The sequence below is a fragment of the Nesoenas mayeri genome (genome assembly GCF_963082525.1).
Source record: "Nesoenas mayeri genome assembly, chromosome: 3".
NCBI lineage: Eukaryota > Metazoa > Chordata > Aves > Columbiformes > Columbidae > Nesoenas > Nesoenas mayeri.
Window position 1 is genome coordinate 28643026 of NC_137544.1, and position 17179 is coordinate 28660204.

At 33.1% G+C, this 17179-nt stretch overlaps 1 protein-coding gene across 1 annotated transcript in view; it reads right to left on the minus strand.

Moving 5' to 3' along the window:
• Positions 1 to 17179, minus strand: part of EYS (eyes shut homolog) — a gene marked incomplete at its 5' end in the record, with an annotated part of 675648 nt that overhangs the window by 538710 nt on the left and 119759 nt on the right. Inside the window, 4 exons of the mRNA XM_080341398.1 lie at positions 3314 to 3427; positions 3868 to 3981; positions 5138 to 5251; positions 6938 to 7060. Coding sequence (XP_080197524.1) covers positions 3314 to 3427; positions 3868 to 3981; positions 5138 to 5251; positions 6938 to 7060 — 465 coding nt within the window. The remainder of the gene's footprint in view (positions 1 to 3313; positions 3428 to 3867; positions 3982 to 5137; positions 5252 to 6937; positions 7061 to 17179) is intronic.

Here is a 17179-nt window from a genome sequence, read left to right on the forward strand (position 1 = left end):
AACGTTATACTACAGTACATGTAAATGACAGCATGGTAAACACCATTTCAGCATTTAGGTGTGAGGTATAATAGTAAGTTGTACTATACAAGTCAGTGCCAGAACACTAGTAAAAGTAGACAGAAACAGAGAACTGGACTTTAAAGAGTGGACTGTCATACTGCTCAGTGAGGCTCAGTAACTTCTAGGATTTCTGTGCGAGTTTACACAGCAATCTCTTCACTAATAACATAATCTGGTAAGGATTTATTTTTCTTTAATCAAATTGTGAGCTTCCTCCAAACCAAGGACAAAAGAGTTATGATATAAAAGTATATGGCTTTGAAGTTCATTTTTTTATACCTTATTGGGGCAAAAGCTAGAGCTGTATAGAAATAGAAATTCAAGGACAAGAAACTTGTCTAAAATATGATGAAAATAATTAAATTATCATATTTAGTAATTAGAACATTATCAGAAGTTGACAAAGATATAATTTTGTATCTGGAAGTCTTATAAGTTTCTTCACTTTTCTTTTGAATTCCGTTAGATGGACTGCTAGTACCCTCAAGCTGTTCAGCTGGACATTTGGGAAAAGTCAAAGGTAGCAATTTCAGTGGCAATAATTAAAATGAAATACTAGAATATATAGAAAGACCAGTGATCTACACTAGCTAGGGTAAAATCTTCTGTCAGGGGAACACTGATGGAGAGGAACGTACAGGGTTACAGTAACAGCGTCAGAAGACATACTTCTTCTCCAGTGCTCTCCATGCATTGACTTTGCCATGAAAACTGGATTTTCTAAAAATGTTTGTGTCCACTGCAAAACTGAAACTTCATTCGTAGATCAGACTCGTAGAGTTAATTTACACAGCCTGAACTGTCAGATATTTGAAGAAAAATCCTGATACATGCCACTACCCAAGCTCTTAAAAGATTTGGATGTCTTCCAGTATTCTATGGAAGTGAATGGAATGAGTTAAAACATTCTGGCAAAGTAGACAAAGCCATGCTTAAAACAAAACAAAACAAAACAAAACAAGAAACAAATAAAGTGCACATGAAAAATACAATAAACTAAAAATATACAACAATAATAAAATTTCTGATGACTTTTCATGTTTATCTAGAACTAATGTAAAAGTTTGTTAAAATATAAAAGCACATATTCAGGATATCAAAAAGTCTGCAGCATGTAAAAATGAGAAGTAGCTATACTTGCTCTCAAAAGAAGTGAAATTGAAAGAAAGTTAAAAATTGAAGATTTTTCTATTTTCTTTTTTAAAAGGAGAGGAAATGAAGGGGAAGAAAAAGTTAAATGGAAAAATCAAAACCTTCTGGTCATAATCTTTTCTAGTCTCCTTGTCAAAATAAACAAATGAGAATAGTCAAGGAAATCAGAGAGATCAATGTATGCAAGCCAGTTTCTATAGATAGAATCCATTTCTAGCTTAATCTGACAGGCTACCTTTTGTATGAATCTAACTGAATGTTCCAGTCATGCTTGGAATTCCTTCATTCTGCATTCTATATAGTAGATGTCTGCTGTAAATGCCCTGATTATCTGGCATGTGTTTCTAATAATGGTCAGATTTTGTGATGGGAGAATCAAACCATTACAAAGTATTATGGAAATACAACTTCAGATTGCTTTCCAAGTAAATGACAGTATTCGTAATATAGCATTTATGTTTTTCCACTGAGAGTAATAGAAACAAAAAAATCTGTGAAAATACTCCATAAATAGAACAGATATTCCTATATAGCTTCTACCGTTAATATATCTACTTTTTTTAATAAAACAACTCTGTCATCTGTAATTAGTGCACAAAAAGGTATTTGTTACAGTAACGTGAATATTTCCACACAATTAGAAAACATAGTTTAACTACCCATTATGTTTGCTTACTGTGAATCTGTTTAAGACACATTTACAGCAGTTAAATACTAAATAAACAGATGGTGTGAGACTGAGGTAGTTTTCATATTTAACTAATTCTTCTTCTATTAATACAATCGTAAGTCTAGGTAACATCAGTATTAAAAAATTATCTTGAAAGGTACAGAGTAAACCTGTTAAGAAGTAAACAGTCTCAAAAATTCTTTTATTTCAATAAGAATACCATAGATTCCAGACATCCTGTACCAAGAATATTATGTTTTCAGAGAATCTCAGTTACCATTTATGAATCTTGCCAGCAGGGTTTAACTTTTCGATTGAGAGTATTAGACACTGCTGGCTTCTTGAAGGATGACTACAGAAATGTTGACTTTCTGAAATTTTAAACACTTACTTAAAAATCTAAATGAATATCAAAGTTCTGAAAATCTGGCTCATTGTGAAACGAGCACTTAAAAGACCAGTATTTCTAACCACTTACTGAAAATGATTTCACATTGTTCTGAGCAGAGGCAATTCTGATACTGCAATACTCATTTACTTGTTATTATACTGGAATTTAGTCAGCAGAACATAAATTAAAACTAATAAAAATTACAAACTGAATTTTGACCATTAACTAAAATAATAAGAACAAACACTGGAGCTCACTCTTTTCTTATGAATGATGAATTTAATGTAACAATTTTCCCTAAAGGGGAAAAGCCCTGCTGTCTCAACATATCAAGAAAATTGCCTTTTAATGATTATTCTGGAATCCTAAGCATATATCATTATATTGAACTGCAGGAGGAAAAATGTGTTTATATTTAATGTATAAATCAACAAGCCCCTTTAACTGAGATTATCACTTGAAACAGATTTGCTCAAGAACACCACACAATTTGTTGTTTTAAATAATTTAAGCAGTGAGCATTTAAAATTAAACCCCAAAATTTCTATCAAAAAGGTCACAATAAAGCTTTCATTTTCAGTGTATTTCCTTTAAAAGCATCAACAGAAATAATCACACACCGTTTATGGATTCTAAGATAACTATAAATTGTTTTATGAGAGTGAAAAAATAATTTAGAGAATGACATGACCAATCAAACTAGAGAGAAAAATGTGTAGAAAAGCAACCGCTCTTTATGATGGCAGCTTAATGGGCATATGCTGGTCATTTTGTAAATAATCTTATTCTGTTAATGAACTGATTTTAAAGTATCTGTTTTGATTAATAAATGAACATTATTAGTAGATGTATTAACAAAGTTTACTTCACATTGGTTGCAGCCTAAGGCATAATTGGCTGGTCACTTTGAAAGCTTTGCTTGAGAAAATGAAGGACTAATAATGCTGTAGGAAGAGTGAAATAAGTTCAGACAACTGACAGAAATGCTTTCTAAAGTTAATTATGCTTGCTTTCCTGTCTCCTTGGGTTTTCATTACCTTTAAAGGGAGCCACACATTGGCAGAAGTAATTACCAGGTTGGTCAATGCAGGTGGCTCCATTCTTGCAGGGAAATGAAGCACACTCATCTATATCTGTTTCACATCTTGCACCTTTGAAAAGACGAAAGATTTGAACATTTAGTAAGACAATTTCTAATTCATTTGCACCACAAAAATGTCAAGCAACTTGTGAGGAGAAACTAACATAAATCAGCCAAATAAAGAGCCACATATACTAATGTCAGCATCCATTTAATTCTTATCAGCATGAATACATAACAGCCTATTTCTGAGTTGCTAAATGGTAACTAATCTTCCCTGTGTGTCGAAGCTTTGAAGGCCTTTTTAAATGCAGACTAATTTATCTTGTGCTATTTAGTTTACAGATGGAGTCAGTGTTCCAGTTTGTTGGAATGCAAATGAAACATTAGTCCAGGGCAGATAAAGAGAAATGAGAAGGAAACAGAAGCAAATTAGTCAATAATGTCTTAATAGGTGCTTTGTGGACTACCTTGCTGTGGAAAACAAAGTTTGCTATGAATACGACTCACCAGTAAAGCCAGGAAGACAGATGCATTCAAAACCACCAATAAGATCTGAACATGATGCATTATGAAGACATGGAGAAGAGTGACATTCATTTATATTTGCTTCACAAGTAGTGCCTGCAAATATGCAGTCAAAGAGGAGAAGAGTTACTGCACAGTACACATAGTCAAATATCAACATTTATTTTAGCTGAATATAGCTCACATATTGGAATCGATTTGACACCCTTTTTATACTAAAATTTTGGCATCTGTGACAGTAAGTTGATATTTTTAAGGTTTAAGCTCTTCACTAATTTTCACACAAGATTAAAAGTACAGTCATTGAATAGATTCCTAAGGCTTAAAGCAGACAATTTTTTTTATTATATGAATACAGAGGAGTAGAAAAATAAATACACTGGAACATAAAATACTGCATTGCAATAACATGTGAGGAAATATTTCTAGTGTTCATGAGAAGACAACAGGTGTAGTCCCAGAAAATGCAAAAATAAATATGATTTAGACAAGAACACTATTTGTTCCAGTATATATTATAGCTACCATAACTGCATAGCTACTTAAAGTATAAAATACTCAATTGTTAATATTTCTGAGTGAACTTAATTTTTTATCATTTGAATAATAAATGATGAATGACATCAATGGTGAGATTTGGGAAGTTCAAAGAATTTTAATACACAAAAATGCAAGTGATAGTTGTTCAGAATATAACTAGCAGTAGAAATACAGTATTTTGCCCTGTGACATTTGAATTATAGATTGCCTTGTATTACAATGATTAAAAATCCCTGAGCTTTAAAAAATTATGCTCTAAAAAGAAAATGGATGCACTTTAAATTCCTAATATGAGCTGAAAGCAAAGAATAGCTGCAGATATTAATGTATCCACTTATCAAATAAATTGTGTTTTTCATAGAAATTGTACAAATATGTCAGGAACGAAAACTTTCAAAAAGTTTTTTTTCTCTGATTCCATTATATTAGATCTGTCCACAACTTAAAAAGCTTACAGGAAACAGTATATGCTATTTTCAAAATTTCACTGAACTCCATTGATTCATTTTCAACAGCTAAGCCACCAGCCAGCAGAAAACACCTAGTTCCATGCTGTCTTGAAAACAAAGTAGATAACTTTAGTAAAGATGCACTTATGCTAAATTTATGTGATTAGAACCCAGATGACCCAAAAATAAATATACATGCAACTCATTCAAGATGTTAAAAATTGGTATAAGATGCAAAGTTATAGTTCTTTGGATTTTAATACCTTGAAATCCATCCTGACAGATGCAACTGAAGGCATTCAGATGATCAACACAAGTAGCTCCATTGTGACAAGGGTCACTAAGACACTCATCCACTTCAATCTCACAGTTATTGCCTGGAAACAAGTGAAGAATTTTCTTTATTAGGAACATGCAGCTGGCAAGTCACCAATGCAAGCAGCAACAACAAAATGAAGTAACAGAGGTTATGTACAGACAGCTTTTACCAATGAGCTGTAAATTGTCTTTGGGAAATCAATTTATTGTTGATTAAAGGCAAAAGTGAAACATATACATCATATATAGTGTTCAACAATAACCTGATGGGAATTTTATACATATCTTTATATTTTAAGGGCAATAAAGTTATGAATTTTCCTGAAACATCACAAAAGAGTAAGTATGGTTTCTAAGATAAAATATTAAAATATAACAGTCTTTTTCTATAATTTCTTTTAATTCATGTATTAATTTCTGGATTTATTATGAAGATCTCTATAGGAAATGTTAGTAAAGTTTTCCATTATGGCCAAATATTTTAATACATTTTTTTGAAACTAATAATAATGAAGCTAGATATTGCCATATAGTTTTAAATATATGGAGGAAAAAAAAACTATAGATGCTTATTTGTAGTTGAGAATGATGTGCCTATTTTTTTTTTTTTTGCCTTTGAGGTAGAACAAAGCTCATAAAGTATTTATTTGTATTTCTCATATGAATTATCTAAACAGATTGTGATGGTTTCAAATTTATTGCTACTTATGCCTAAAAGTTTGTTTCAGAGGGGTTTTGAAGGCTTTATTTGGCCACAGAAAAAGTATAAAGCAAAACCAATAATCTGCTATTATGTAGATATGAGTATAAGAATTTAAACAAACATTTCAATAAGACCTCACCAAGAATTATCACAAGTAACATCAAATAATTTTACTTTCTATTTTGTTGACAAAATAAACAAAGCATAGAAATAAAATATAGCATTTCATTATATTGGAGACAGAAATACTACAGCTATTAAATTACATATCATTTCATCAAGATCATCTGGTTGCCCAGGTCCTCCTTGAGCATCAAGAGAGACTCCAGAGTCGTCCTGTTCCTGCTTTAGGAGCCCTGTTGAAGTCCCTGAATTTCGACAGGATGGATCTGGTTTGTAGAGCTGAATTGCAAATAGGGAAATACTACTGCACTTGAGTATTTATTCATACAAGTGATCAAAAAGATTTGACTCTGTATCTAGAAAAGATTTGTGTGTGTGTGTGTGTGTGTGTGTGTTGTTTGTTTGTTTTAAAGCACTGTAATCAGTGTTAATCTATGACAGTATGCTGGCATAACGAAACTAATTTTAATCTGATCAGACTCTATACTAATGATTTCGACCTGCAGGATAGGTTTAGGGATGAGTAGTTAAACCTGCCTAAGAATCTTGGATGTATATTTGGCTGTTGAGGCCCCTGTTACTGCAGCCTTATTGTTACAGGAATCGCAAAGCAGATAAATTAAGACCAGCTTGTGTGTGGCTGGGAGTTGCAATCATGTCAGTGTAAGACAGACACCCTGTCTAAAATAGTATAAAGTAAGAGTTATTCAAGTGGAAACAGTCCCTTGTAGACAATATTTTTTACAGTTGACTACTCTGACACAGCCAAGTACTTTTGTATGCCTGGAAACCAAAGTTGCTTCTGCCTGACTCAGATACGCACTGCAAAATTGTATCTATTGCTACTTTTGAATAACCTTCTTTTCTGTGGTTTCAGACTGACTTAAATAGCTGTTAAACAACACTCTTTTGAACCCACCTATAAAACCAGGTGCACAGAAACAAAGATAACCACCCAATATGTCTTTGCAGATGCTGGAGGTACCACACGGTTGTGACAGGCAGGCAGCAACATCTGCTTCACAAAACTGACCAGTAAAACCTGAAGAAAAATGGAGTAACAGAAGACATAAAACTTTATTATCACATTTAGTCTGAGAAAGGAGACAAATGAGAGACTAAGTACTTCTGTGCTCTTTAGTTATATTTCAAAAATTTATTTAGGATAGAGTAAAATATTCCAATTCTTTGAAAGTTTGAGTTTCATATTTAAAGCTAATCTAAATGGAATAAAAGAACATTATGATAAAGCCATACCTGCAAGAATAATAAAAACCATTCAAGATACAATGTGTCTTCAAGAGAATTTTATAAATGTCAATATCTTCAAGTGGTTTTATACAGATATTCCTATTTTTATTGATAGTGATTGTGATAGTGATATTGATAGTGATAAAAGTTTCTTCATTTTTTGTGTCGTGTTCTTTATAGCACGCTAAGAAAACATGCTGTATTTCCAAGCCACAAAAGAAAATTGTACCAATGCATTCTGAGGCAGATATTACAAGATCTGACAGTTTGACAGATATCGATATTGATTTTTTGAACCAGTTAACTTATAGCTAATAAGAAAGACTGAGCACCTTTTTTTCCTGCTGAGGGCCATATATGCACAAAAATTAAAAAATAAATTAAAAGGTAAAACATGAATCTGCATTCTACACTTAGGTTATATTTGCCATTGTATTATAGTTTCTGAAGCAATCATCCAGCAAGAAAATCACACGGTTCCTTGAAGACAGCACCTTTATTTTTGAACATACACAGTAAATAGTTGGAAGTAAATGTTTTTTGTTTCACAGAAAAATGGCTTTTTTCAAACAAAATACATGTTTAATTTAATTCATATAAAACAATTAAAAAAATCAATCATGTGTGGAGCTAGGATCCAAGTACTGAATATAAATGCCAGGTTTCAAACTTAAGACATTTTTGTTGTAACTTTTGTGATAAAAAAAATCAGTGAGTTAAACTATAAGAAGTATAGTTTTGTTTTCTCCTATTAACCAAGCACTTTAAAAGTTTCTAATGATTTTTAGATTCTTGCAAAAATAATGTTACAGCAAAAATCAAAACAGACTGGACCAATTTATTATAATTTAACCATTACAGCATGAAAAGCCACTAAAGATTTAAACTACAGATTTGGTTCAGTGAACTAAATATAACTAATTCCAATGTCTTACAAACTTGGATACCAAGTCTGGCTGAAGATCTGAACTTCACATTTCATTTTAAAAAAGTTTCATAAAGAGATGCTGTGCTTCAGTAGCATAAGTGTTGACATGACAGATTCTAGTTGGCCATTGAATTGCCCTGTATCTGACCATGAGTTCATCAACGTTTTACACAGTAAAGAGAATAAGGATGAATCCTTGGTCAAAGATGTTCAAACAAATTTGTTCCTACAGCATGCTGTGATAGCTTTAAAAAGTAAGCATAGCCCTGTTTTTATAGCATTACTATAGGCTATCAATGCATAAGCATTACTCTGAATGGACATTGAGTAATAAATTATTACAAAATTTTAAAAGTTCAGTCCTGCTTGGGCCTCCTTTAGCAAGTTCAGTCTTCAAATTAAAGGAAGTATAAACTATGTCCTTAGGGTATGACTGAAGAGCTCCTGATCTGGGTGATTTTTTAGTTTTTGAACAGCTGGTTAGATGAAGTAAGACAGCAACTTCTGACCATGAGGGTAGACTGCTGAAACATATTGCAGTTTAGAAACCTTGGCTTGTATAACAAGTCTTTGAGGCATAAAACCAAGACAATGCATATTAAAATTGCTTTACATATGCAGTGACTTTGGTTTCTAAATCAGTAGATGCAGAAAGGTGTCTTCAAGCTATGTTTCTATTCCATCTCAAACACCAGCTGTGCAGCTTTCTCACACAGCTGAATTTTTCTTCCCTGTTGATTGCTATTAAAAATTTAAGCATGTCTCTCATTTTTGCCTTCAGAAATAGACGTTAACATCTGCTTACTGAAGTACTACCTAAAATTAATATAAAAATTAATCAATAATGGTAGCAGTATACATAGATATAACTGTTATATGTGGTTATGTGACTTTCATCCAGATGGAGATACTGAATATAGAAAAAAAATGATATAATTTTCTTTTTGATAAACTAAAACTAAATATTCCTAATAACTTTATAGATTGGAAGTAAATATTTTAACCTATGTATGCATTTATTTTTGTGTTTTGAATTAATTATCAAAGTATTGCAACATGGACAAATATATCCAAACTTACTATACTAAGTTGAAGAGCAAAGGATGGAGGTTTCAGGACCCAGTTTTACTATTAAATATCTGGTTTTGTATAAAGTTTCTCATCAGAATAGATTCAGCAGCAGTACTTAAGAATATAATATTTCCTATAAAAAAAGATTAGCAAGTGTTGGTTTATTGTTGTGCTACAAACACTCAAAAGATACTTTATTAATTTAGATAATGGAAATTTAACAGCAGAGTTTTAGGTGTGGGGTTTTTTTTGTTGTTTTCCCCCACCATTACCCCCCCCCCCCCAAAATGTCGCATTTATATTCTTCAGACATTTCTTTCTGACAAACCCCAATGCCGCATGAAAAAAGTGATTTTTACTAGTCAGACTGTGACACTTAAACTCTCCAGGGAGATCATCACACTGTGATCCATTCTGACACAGTCCAGCCACACAGTGATTTATGGCAATTTCACTACATGGCTCCTTATATTCTGAATGACAGATACATCTGAAGCTATTAACTTGAACCTGACATTAAAGGTTATTGTCGGGGCCAGCGGGTTTTTATGTGCATTCATTCACTCTTATTGAACAAATATTACTTCTGGTGAAAAAGTTATAGGGCTCCTATTAAAATTACAGCTTGAAAAACTTAAACAGATGGAAAGAAACAAATGTCAGAATTTAATAAATTAATTTAAAACTTGGACAGTATTTTTACTGTTATTAAGATTCTTTCATACTAATGGGTTGCTAATTTCTCCTTGTTTGCCCTGGTTGTGATAGTAACATACAAGACATTTTATTAATTTGGGTTTTGAGATAGAGTGATTGTTATTGATTTTGTCATTCAACATCTGTCATAATGAAAAGCTGGTTTTGCTTGGGTCCTCTAGAATTTCAAATGTAAAAATTGAGCTTATTTCAAAAACTATACAAAATGTAAAAATTGTAAAAAGTATTCAAATAGTAATAGCATAGTAGAACAAAATAGATAAAAGTTAATAAAGAGGTCACTTTTGAATGAAAGGGAAAAAACGCTGCTTTTGCCTCAGAGCATAAAAGAGAAAACTGTTTTATTATGACAATCTGCTCTAATAAATGCATTTGATCATTGTGTTGAAATAACCAGTCATAACTATAAAAGACAAAGTGGAAGATACAACTTTCTCTGTTGTATCCTTCTTGTGTATAGGCTTTCCAGAACTCAGAACAAAACTCACTAATTCTTGGTAAAGACAATTTGAACTTCGGCAACTAAATTAGAATAACAGAATTACTCTCTAAAAGTTTTAAAACGTTCGTATTTCAAAATTAAAGAGACTGAGAAATGATGCACATGTAACATTAAGAAAGCTTTTATGTTCTCTGAAGGCTCCTCATTTTCACAAGCAGACTTCGTGATCTTACAGCTGCAGCAATCTGAAAAATGCTATTCTGTTCTTGTGAGAAATTCAATTGTCATCTTATTTTCCCATCTAGCTCAGGGAAAAGTCAAAACTTGTGTTTATGCTCACACATAATCTGAAAGAAAGCTAAAACATGTTGCAAGAATGTGCTATCATGAGTATTTAGGATATTTTTTACTTCATTTTTTAACCTACATATTCCATTCCAGAAATAAATAGTTAAATATTCAAAGTAAAATAATTTCAACAGATTTACAATTTTCTGCCATTTGGGTTTGAAGTGAAATGTTTCAACTGTTTTAAATATTTTGCAAAGTTTTCTCAACTAAGTAGTAAGTGAAAAAATAAACCAACAACCTATTCTAAGCCAAAAGTCAGTTTTTATCTCATCATGTCAGCATTTTCTGATGAAATAACATTCCATTGCATATTCCTCAAAAAGTTCTACAAACAGCTAAAAAGTCACCATTAAAACTCACTTTGAATTTTATATTATGGTTTTCTGTCAGGAAGACTGAAAAAATGTTTTTTCGGCAAAAACTTGTATACATCATTTAAGCTCAGTTTAGTCTGGAGCGGAATCTTAAACAGCAGTCAGTCCACCTTCTGCTTACTACTCACTTTGGCATCAACAAACACCCAAACATTTTAAAATATTCTTGACACCACAGAAGTTCTGCCTCAGTTTTATTAGGTTGCTTACTTTAAACACTAATGTGACAATGATGGCAAGCTGATGTACTTGTCACAGGAAACAAAAAGAGATTTCATCTAGGTTGCAGATAATATCTTCCTCCAAGATGGATTTGCTCTAAGATCAATTCTGATTCAGATAGTTCCCAGTGGACAAACCTCCCACATAGACCTTACAGAACTAGAAGCATGCCATACACCAGCCTGAATCCACATGCTTTCCCGGCCCTCTTCTAGGCTTTTACTAAGCAATTGCTGTCGTCCAATTTATTCGAGTCACCTTTGTGCTAGAGTAGAAATTTTTGACACTTCACTGATATATTTGCAGGTGCTGCTCAACCCTGGAGATTCATTTTTACCTACACATGGTTCAGTTATGCCCCTACACAGGAGAGATAAAGGGCACTACTATTTCCATCTCATGAATGCAGTCCATTATGGAGTCAGACTGAAATTACAGCTTAGTATGAACTCTGTGTACCTGAATGTAAATTGTTTGGAATATTTACAAATTAAAAAATAGTCAGAATAAACTCAGTTCTCTAATGGTAACAAGCTGTTCTCTATTAGTTTAGTCACTATTTATTGAACGACAGTGCTTTTCTGATAAAAGTCTTTGTTCACCAATGAACTCTAGCATTATGGATAATAATGACTTTTTTTTTTTTTTTCTGTGTTTCGTGATCAAAATCTGAATACCTACAGTTCCATACAGAGGCACAAATCCTTTACAGCAATAAATATTAATAGGCTTTGGGACATGGATAATGGTCAGCAACAGACACATTTCAGTCATATCATGTGGTGCCTGTATGACAGGTCTACATCTTAAAACCATATTTGAAGTACTGCATTCAGCTAGGTTTAGCTTAATAATTTAGATCAACTTCTATTATTCACATAAGGAATATGATGGCAAGGCAGGAAGGGCAGAGCCTCACTGATAAGAAATACATTCCCATAGTACCCAAATAAGAAGAGCTGAGCAGGTGAAATCCTGGTAACCAGGGTCTGTCACGGTCCAGTGATGACCAAACAGTCTGTATTAACAAGGTAGGTCTGAGATGAAGCTGGGAAATCAAAGTCGGGAAGGCAAGGTCAGTTTGGTAGGAGCCTACTGGTACACTGACATATGGCAGGAACCTACAAGCAGAACTGATCAAATATCTCAGCATGGAGACCTCTTTTTCCTCAATATTAGGACATTGCTGAATGTCATTCAGCTTGATCTTTCTGAATCCGTTTTTGCAGACTATTGTCTGGTTGTTCCCAATTTGTATCTATTTGTTTATGACTGCTGAAGAGAATACGTCTTAGCTCAACTGAATCTTCTTTCCTTTCCAGACCATTAGTAGAGTTTTTACCTGTCCCTCTCCCAGCTTGCTGCCATCTTCAAGTTCAGTCACAATTCCCAGGGGCATCATTCAGGTCACTGATGAAGAGTATTGATGAAGAACATTAGCGGGCCCAAAACACTTGCGGCAAAATACTTTTCCATACTGAATCACTATAATCTTTTACTATTGTTTTCAGTGTGTTAAGTGTCATTTAGTGCTAGAGACAATATCCCCTTGGTTTCCTTATAAAAATGCTGATGCATTTAAGATATATATCACCTAGTTCTTCCTTATCCAGGTTTATTACCACCTGAGAACAGAAATTGCAACAGTTTCACACATTTTGCTCTTGAGAAATCCATGTTACCTAGTAACTGACTGTCATCATTTTGTTGGTTTCAGATGCTTATAAATAGTTCATCTTTATATTTTTGTGTAGTGTTTTGCCAAGAGTTCAAGTTAGACCTGACAGTTCTATACTTCACTTCTGCTCTTTTCTACTTTTCTGTTATTTGACCTATCCACAAACCAACAGATCTAAAATTGCTCTGAATAATTTCTAAATACCATGGCTGTAGCTGTGGCTGAACAGACTTTGAAGTATGCATTTTCACCTAAGCATTTTCTAGATTTTTTTTTTTTTTCTGGTCAAAGATTTTCTTTTTAGACAATGTAGTTGACTTTTTTGCTTAAGGTAAAGAAAAAAAGAATGTTGAAAATGTCTTGGTATCGTATGTCAACAACTTTCCTTCTTTGTAAGGAAGCATATTGACACTTTCTAAGTAATTGCTCAAATTTTAACTATACATTTCCTCTTTCTCCCATCCTTTTTTTTTTTTTTTTTTTTAATCTCTTATTGAATATAGAGCAAAACAGCAGAACAGAACCTAATCATCTAGAAAATTCTTTTAAAAGGAGTGGCTTCATGAATTCTGCTGCTAGTGATCTTCAAATTTCTGTGTAAGATCTCTGATTTTTCTGTCACTTTATTTCTCTTCATTCTCCCTCTGCCTAGGATTTATTTCTTCCAGTGAGGGCTAATTGGTTCATCACTTCTTTCCTAGCAGCCTAACTTGAATGACCATTTCTACTGCTTTGGACAAGCTGGACCTTAACTCATACAATTTAATGAGAAGATGTAAGAGAATTATCACTCTGCAGTGTTTTTCTTTCAAAAAAACTCTTCAAACCTAGGAAAAGGACCACAAAGGCCAAACACAGCTTCCAATACTGTAGAAATATTTTTGGCAGTTCCATTAAAAGATGGATTAGGCCTAGAGAAAAAGGATTCAGCGAGAACAGTCATACCCTATACATCTTACAGAAATACAGCAGAAGACTTACAGCTATTACAACAGAAGTTTGATTACTGTACCACAGCAGGCAACCTCAGATTATTGTTTATAATACACTAAGAAACCAGAGAATAAGATTTTATTCTGATGGTGCGTGCTTGGTGCCTTGGTATTTGTCAGACTATCTTATCATTTTGTCATATGATACATTAGAACAAGACCTAATCCTATTTTACAACTGCAGAATAATATAGCCACAAAAGTAGAAAGAAAAAAGGAAAACCTTATGAAGTAATAACAGTTACCCATTTTCATTTACCAGAACTGCAAAGTAGTCAGTGTTTGCAGCTGCTTTTGAGAGGATGTCAAGCCATACTGAGAAGGTGGTGTGTATCATAGAACATAGCTTGTTTCTTAATACCAGTGGGTATATTTATTACCCTTTCCTATATATGCATAAACTATCACATTTATAAATTTCCTTATGCATAATGAAAAATTAGAGTAAGAAATTGCTTAATAGAAATAGTTTGTTGTTGTTGTTGTTGTTGCATCATCTCATAGATCAGTCTAATGTGATATCACTTAATGAAACACAAATACAGGAGCTGAAAAATGACAAAATCTCAGCAGATAATTAAAGCTAAATTCCAGAGTGATACTCCTTTCCTCCCTCTGTACTGGAGTGACTGTACATGCTATATTGGTATTTTTAAAAACAAATTCTGTGTAACAAGACCAAAATAAACACTTGAGGTGCTTGTTTTCAAAGTAGGCAAAAACAGAGAAAAATCAATGCTGCTAGTAGGTCAGCATGTAACAGCTGACTTCAGCTTCAGGCCAGCAGCATTTTTTAAACATAAAATAAGTAATAGTTCACAGGAACAGATTAGTAATCTAGAAGTAAAAACATTCTACCACTCAAATGTTGCTAGTTTATTTCTAAAGAAATGATATGCCTTGATTATCACCCGATTTAGAGCACCAGTAGGAAGAGTAACTTGAATTAAAATGACAATGCTCCACCAGTGAGAAAGCAGAAGTGGAGACACATTTCTCCTTAAAAAAGAAAAAATGAGGAAAAAAAAAATTTAAAAGATTTTTTTCAGAATGTTTTGTAAAAATGTGTTTCTTAGAGGACTTTCTTTGTTTTTGTTATTTTTTCTTTTTGTTCTGTCACTGGTGGTTTACGGGTAGATTACACAGGAATATTTCTGTCTGTCTAGAACTAAAACAAAAAATAATCACCTCTCTCCTTGCTTCCTTTTTTTCAATGCTGATACGTGCAGCAGTCAGGCTTTAATATAATTTAAGGAATGGCTTATGTTTTGAGGTTTTGTTTGTTTTCTGTTTTAATAGTGTCTTTTGTTGTCTCCTTTTGATTTAGTTGATTTATAATTGCTTGCTGATATTGCTTACTTCTAGTGATACATCTAATCTGCCCAACACCAATCCATTACTGATAGCCTCACCTTAATGTGTATCAGCATCGAAAACTCATTCTAGTGTGTCTATCGTGCTAATCTAATTTTGCTGAAAAAGAAAAGGAAGAACCTCTAGTGGAAAGAATTAAGATTTAATGAGAAGAAACAGCTCTTTCATTCCTTCAATACAGTACATAATTAATTTGAAACAGCACCTCTTTAAAAGAAGTATAGGACACTGATGGAGAAAATTTACATGTTTTTGTCCTCCAATCTTATATTTATTTGACAGGTCTATATAATTTCTGAACAGTTAATATTTCTTAGAAATAAATACCCATGCATTTCAACAGAAACCAAATATGTATGATGAACTATGTTTTTATACAAAAGCAATAATAATATAAATGATAACAATAATTATTATATACTTTCTAACTTCTGATAATGACACTATATTTAACTCAACACAGTGTCTCTGAAACAAACATCAGTGGCATACGAATCTCCCAGCAAAATCAGCACAAACAGTGGGCAGCGTTGCTGTCCTCCATCAGTCACATCTTGGAGGTACTTCCTGCCTTCCAGAATTAATGTGCCTTCCATAGTGTGATCTGACACTAAATTAAATAAAGAGCTCTTCACTACAATATTCTTTTTTCAGAGATAAATTTAATTTGTTATGGAAAGTAAGTTCAATGCCTTTATTTAAAATAAAATGGTTTCTGAAGTTCAACATAAAGTTGGGCATGTATTTCCTCAGATTTTCTCTAGCAGGCAGTACTATCCAGACTGTTCTTCACAGTGAAGGTGCTAATGAACAGCTTGAGTGTTCTTTTCTGAGAGATCCATCAGGATCTTACCTTACTCCTTTCTCACCAATGACACTGTGTCAAAAAAGCCCAGCTATCTTTCTATATATAGTCAGTTTTCTATGCAGCTAATCTTGCATGCTTACCCTTCCAGTTAGCATTATTTAAGCTTTTTCCATGAGGGCCTTGTTCTAAACACGCATATGGCAATTGAATGTATCCATTTGCTACATAAGACATTTTGCTATTTTAGTCAGATTTCACTGACAAAAGGATCATATGTACTGAAGAATGAGGTTGTGAGAGATCCCATTTTTAGAATATGTACTGGAAAAAACTGTGGGGTAGACATTTGGACCTGCTACACCTCAGCTTCTTCTCATCCACAGAGATGATATGAATACAAACAAAACTTGAGGTTTCTCAGGTGGGAAAGGGAATTAATGAAGTGGATTTATAGATCTGACTCATTTGTTTACCTGAGTAATAAACCTTAAGATTTTTTGCTTGTTGGGGATGACTTCATTAATTTCATATTTTATTTGAATGGGCTCATTCTATCAGCAGGAGACTCTTAAATACAGTAACATTAATGTGTCAGACAAAAAGAAAAGTGTAAAGATGCCAAATTTAAGAAGCAGCAAGTGAAAATTAGTCAACAGTTGGGTAGTTAAATCTTTTCTAGAAGTGTATGACTTTGGTGAATCATGAAAGACAGTTATGATGGTTTTAACAGATCTTTAGAATAACTTTAATATTGAGAGAACAGATGATTCCATTCCATTCTGTTACTGCCATTCTAGTAGTTTTATAAATGAATAGACTCAAGCTAAAGGCTGTCATAGAGACATTTCTTCACCTGGGGGATTTGTAATGGGCTATTACAGTATTTCTGAAGACATCAGTGTTTTGTGTCTGCTTTTGTTAACAGTAACTCCATGTCTCATTATCCACTTTGA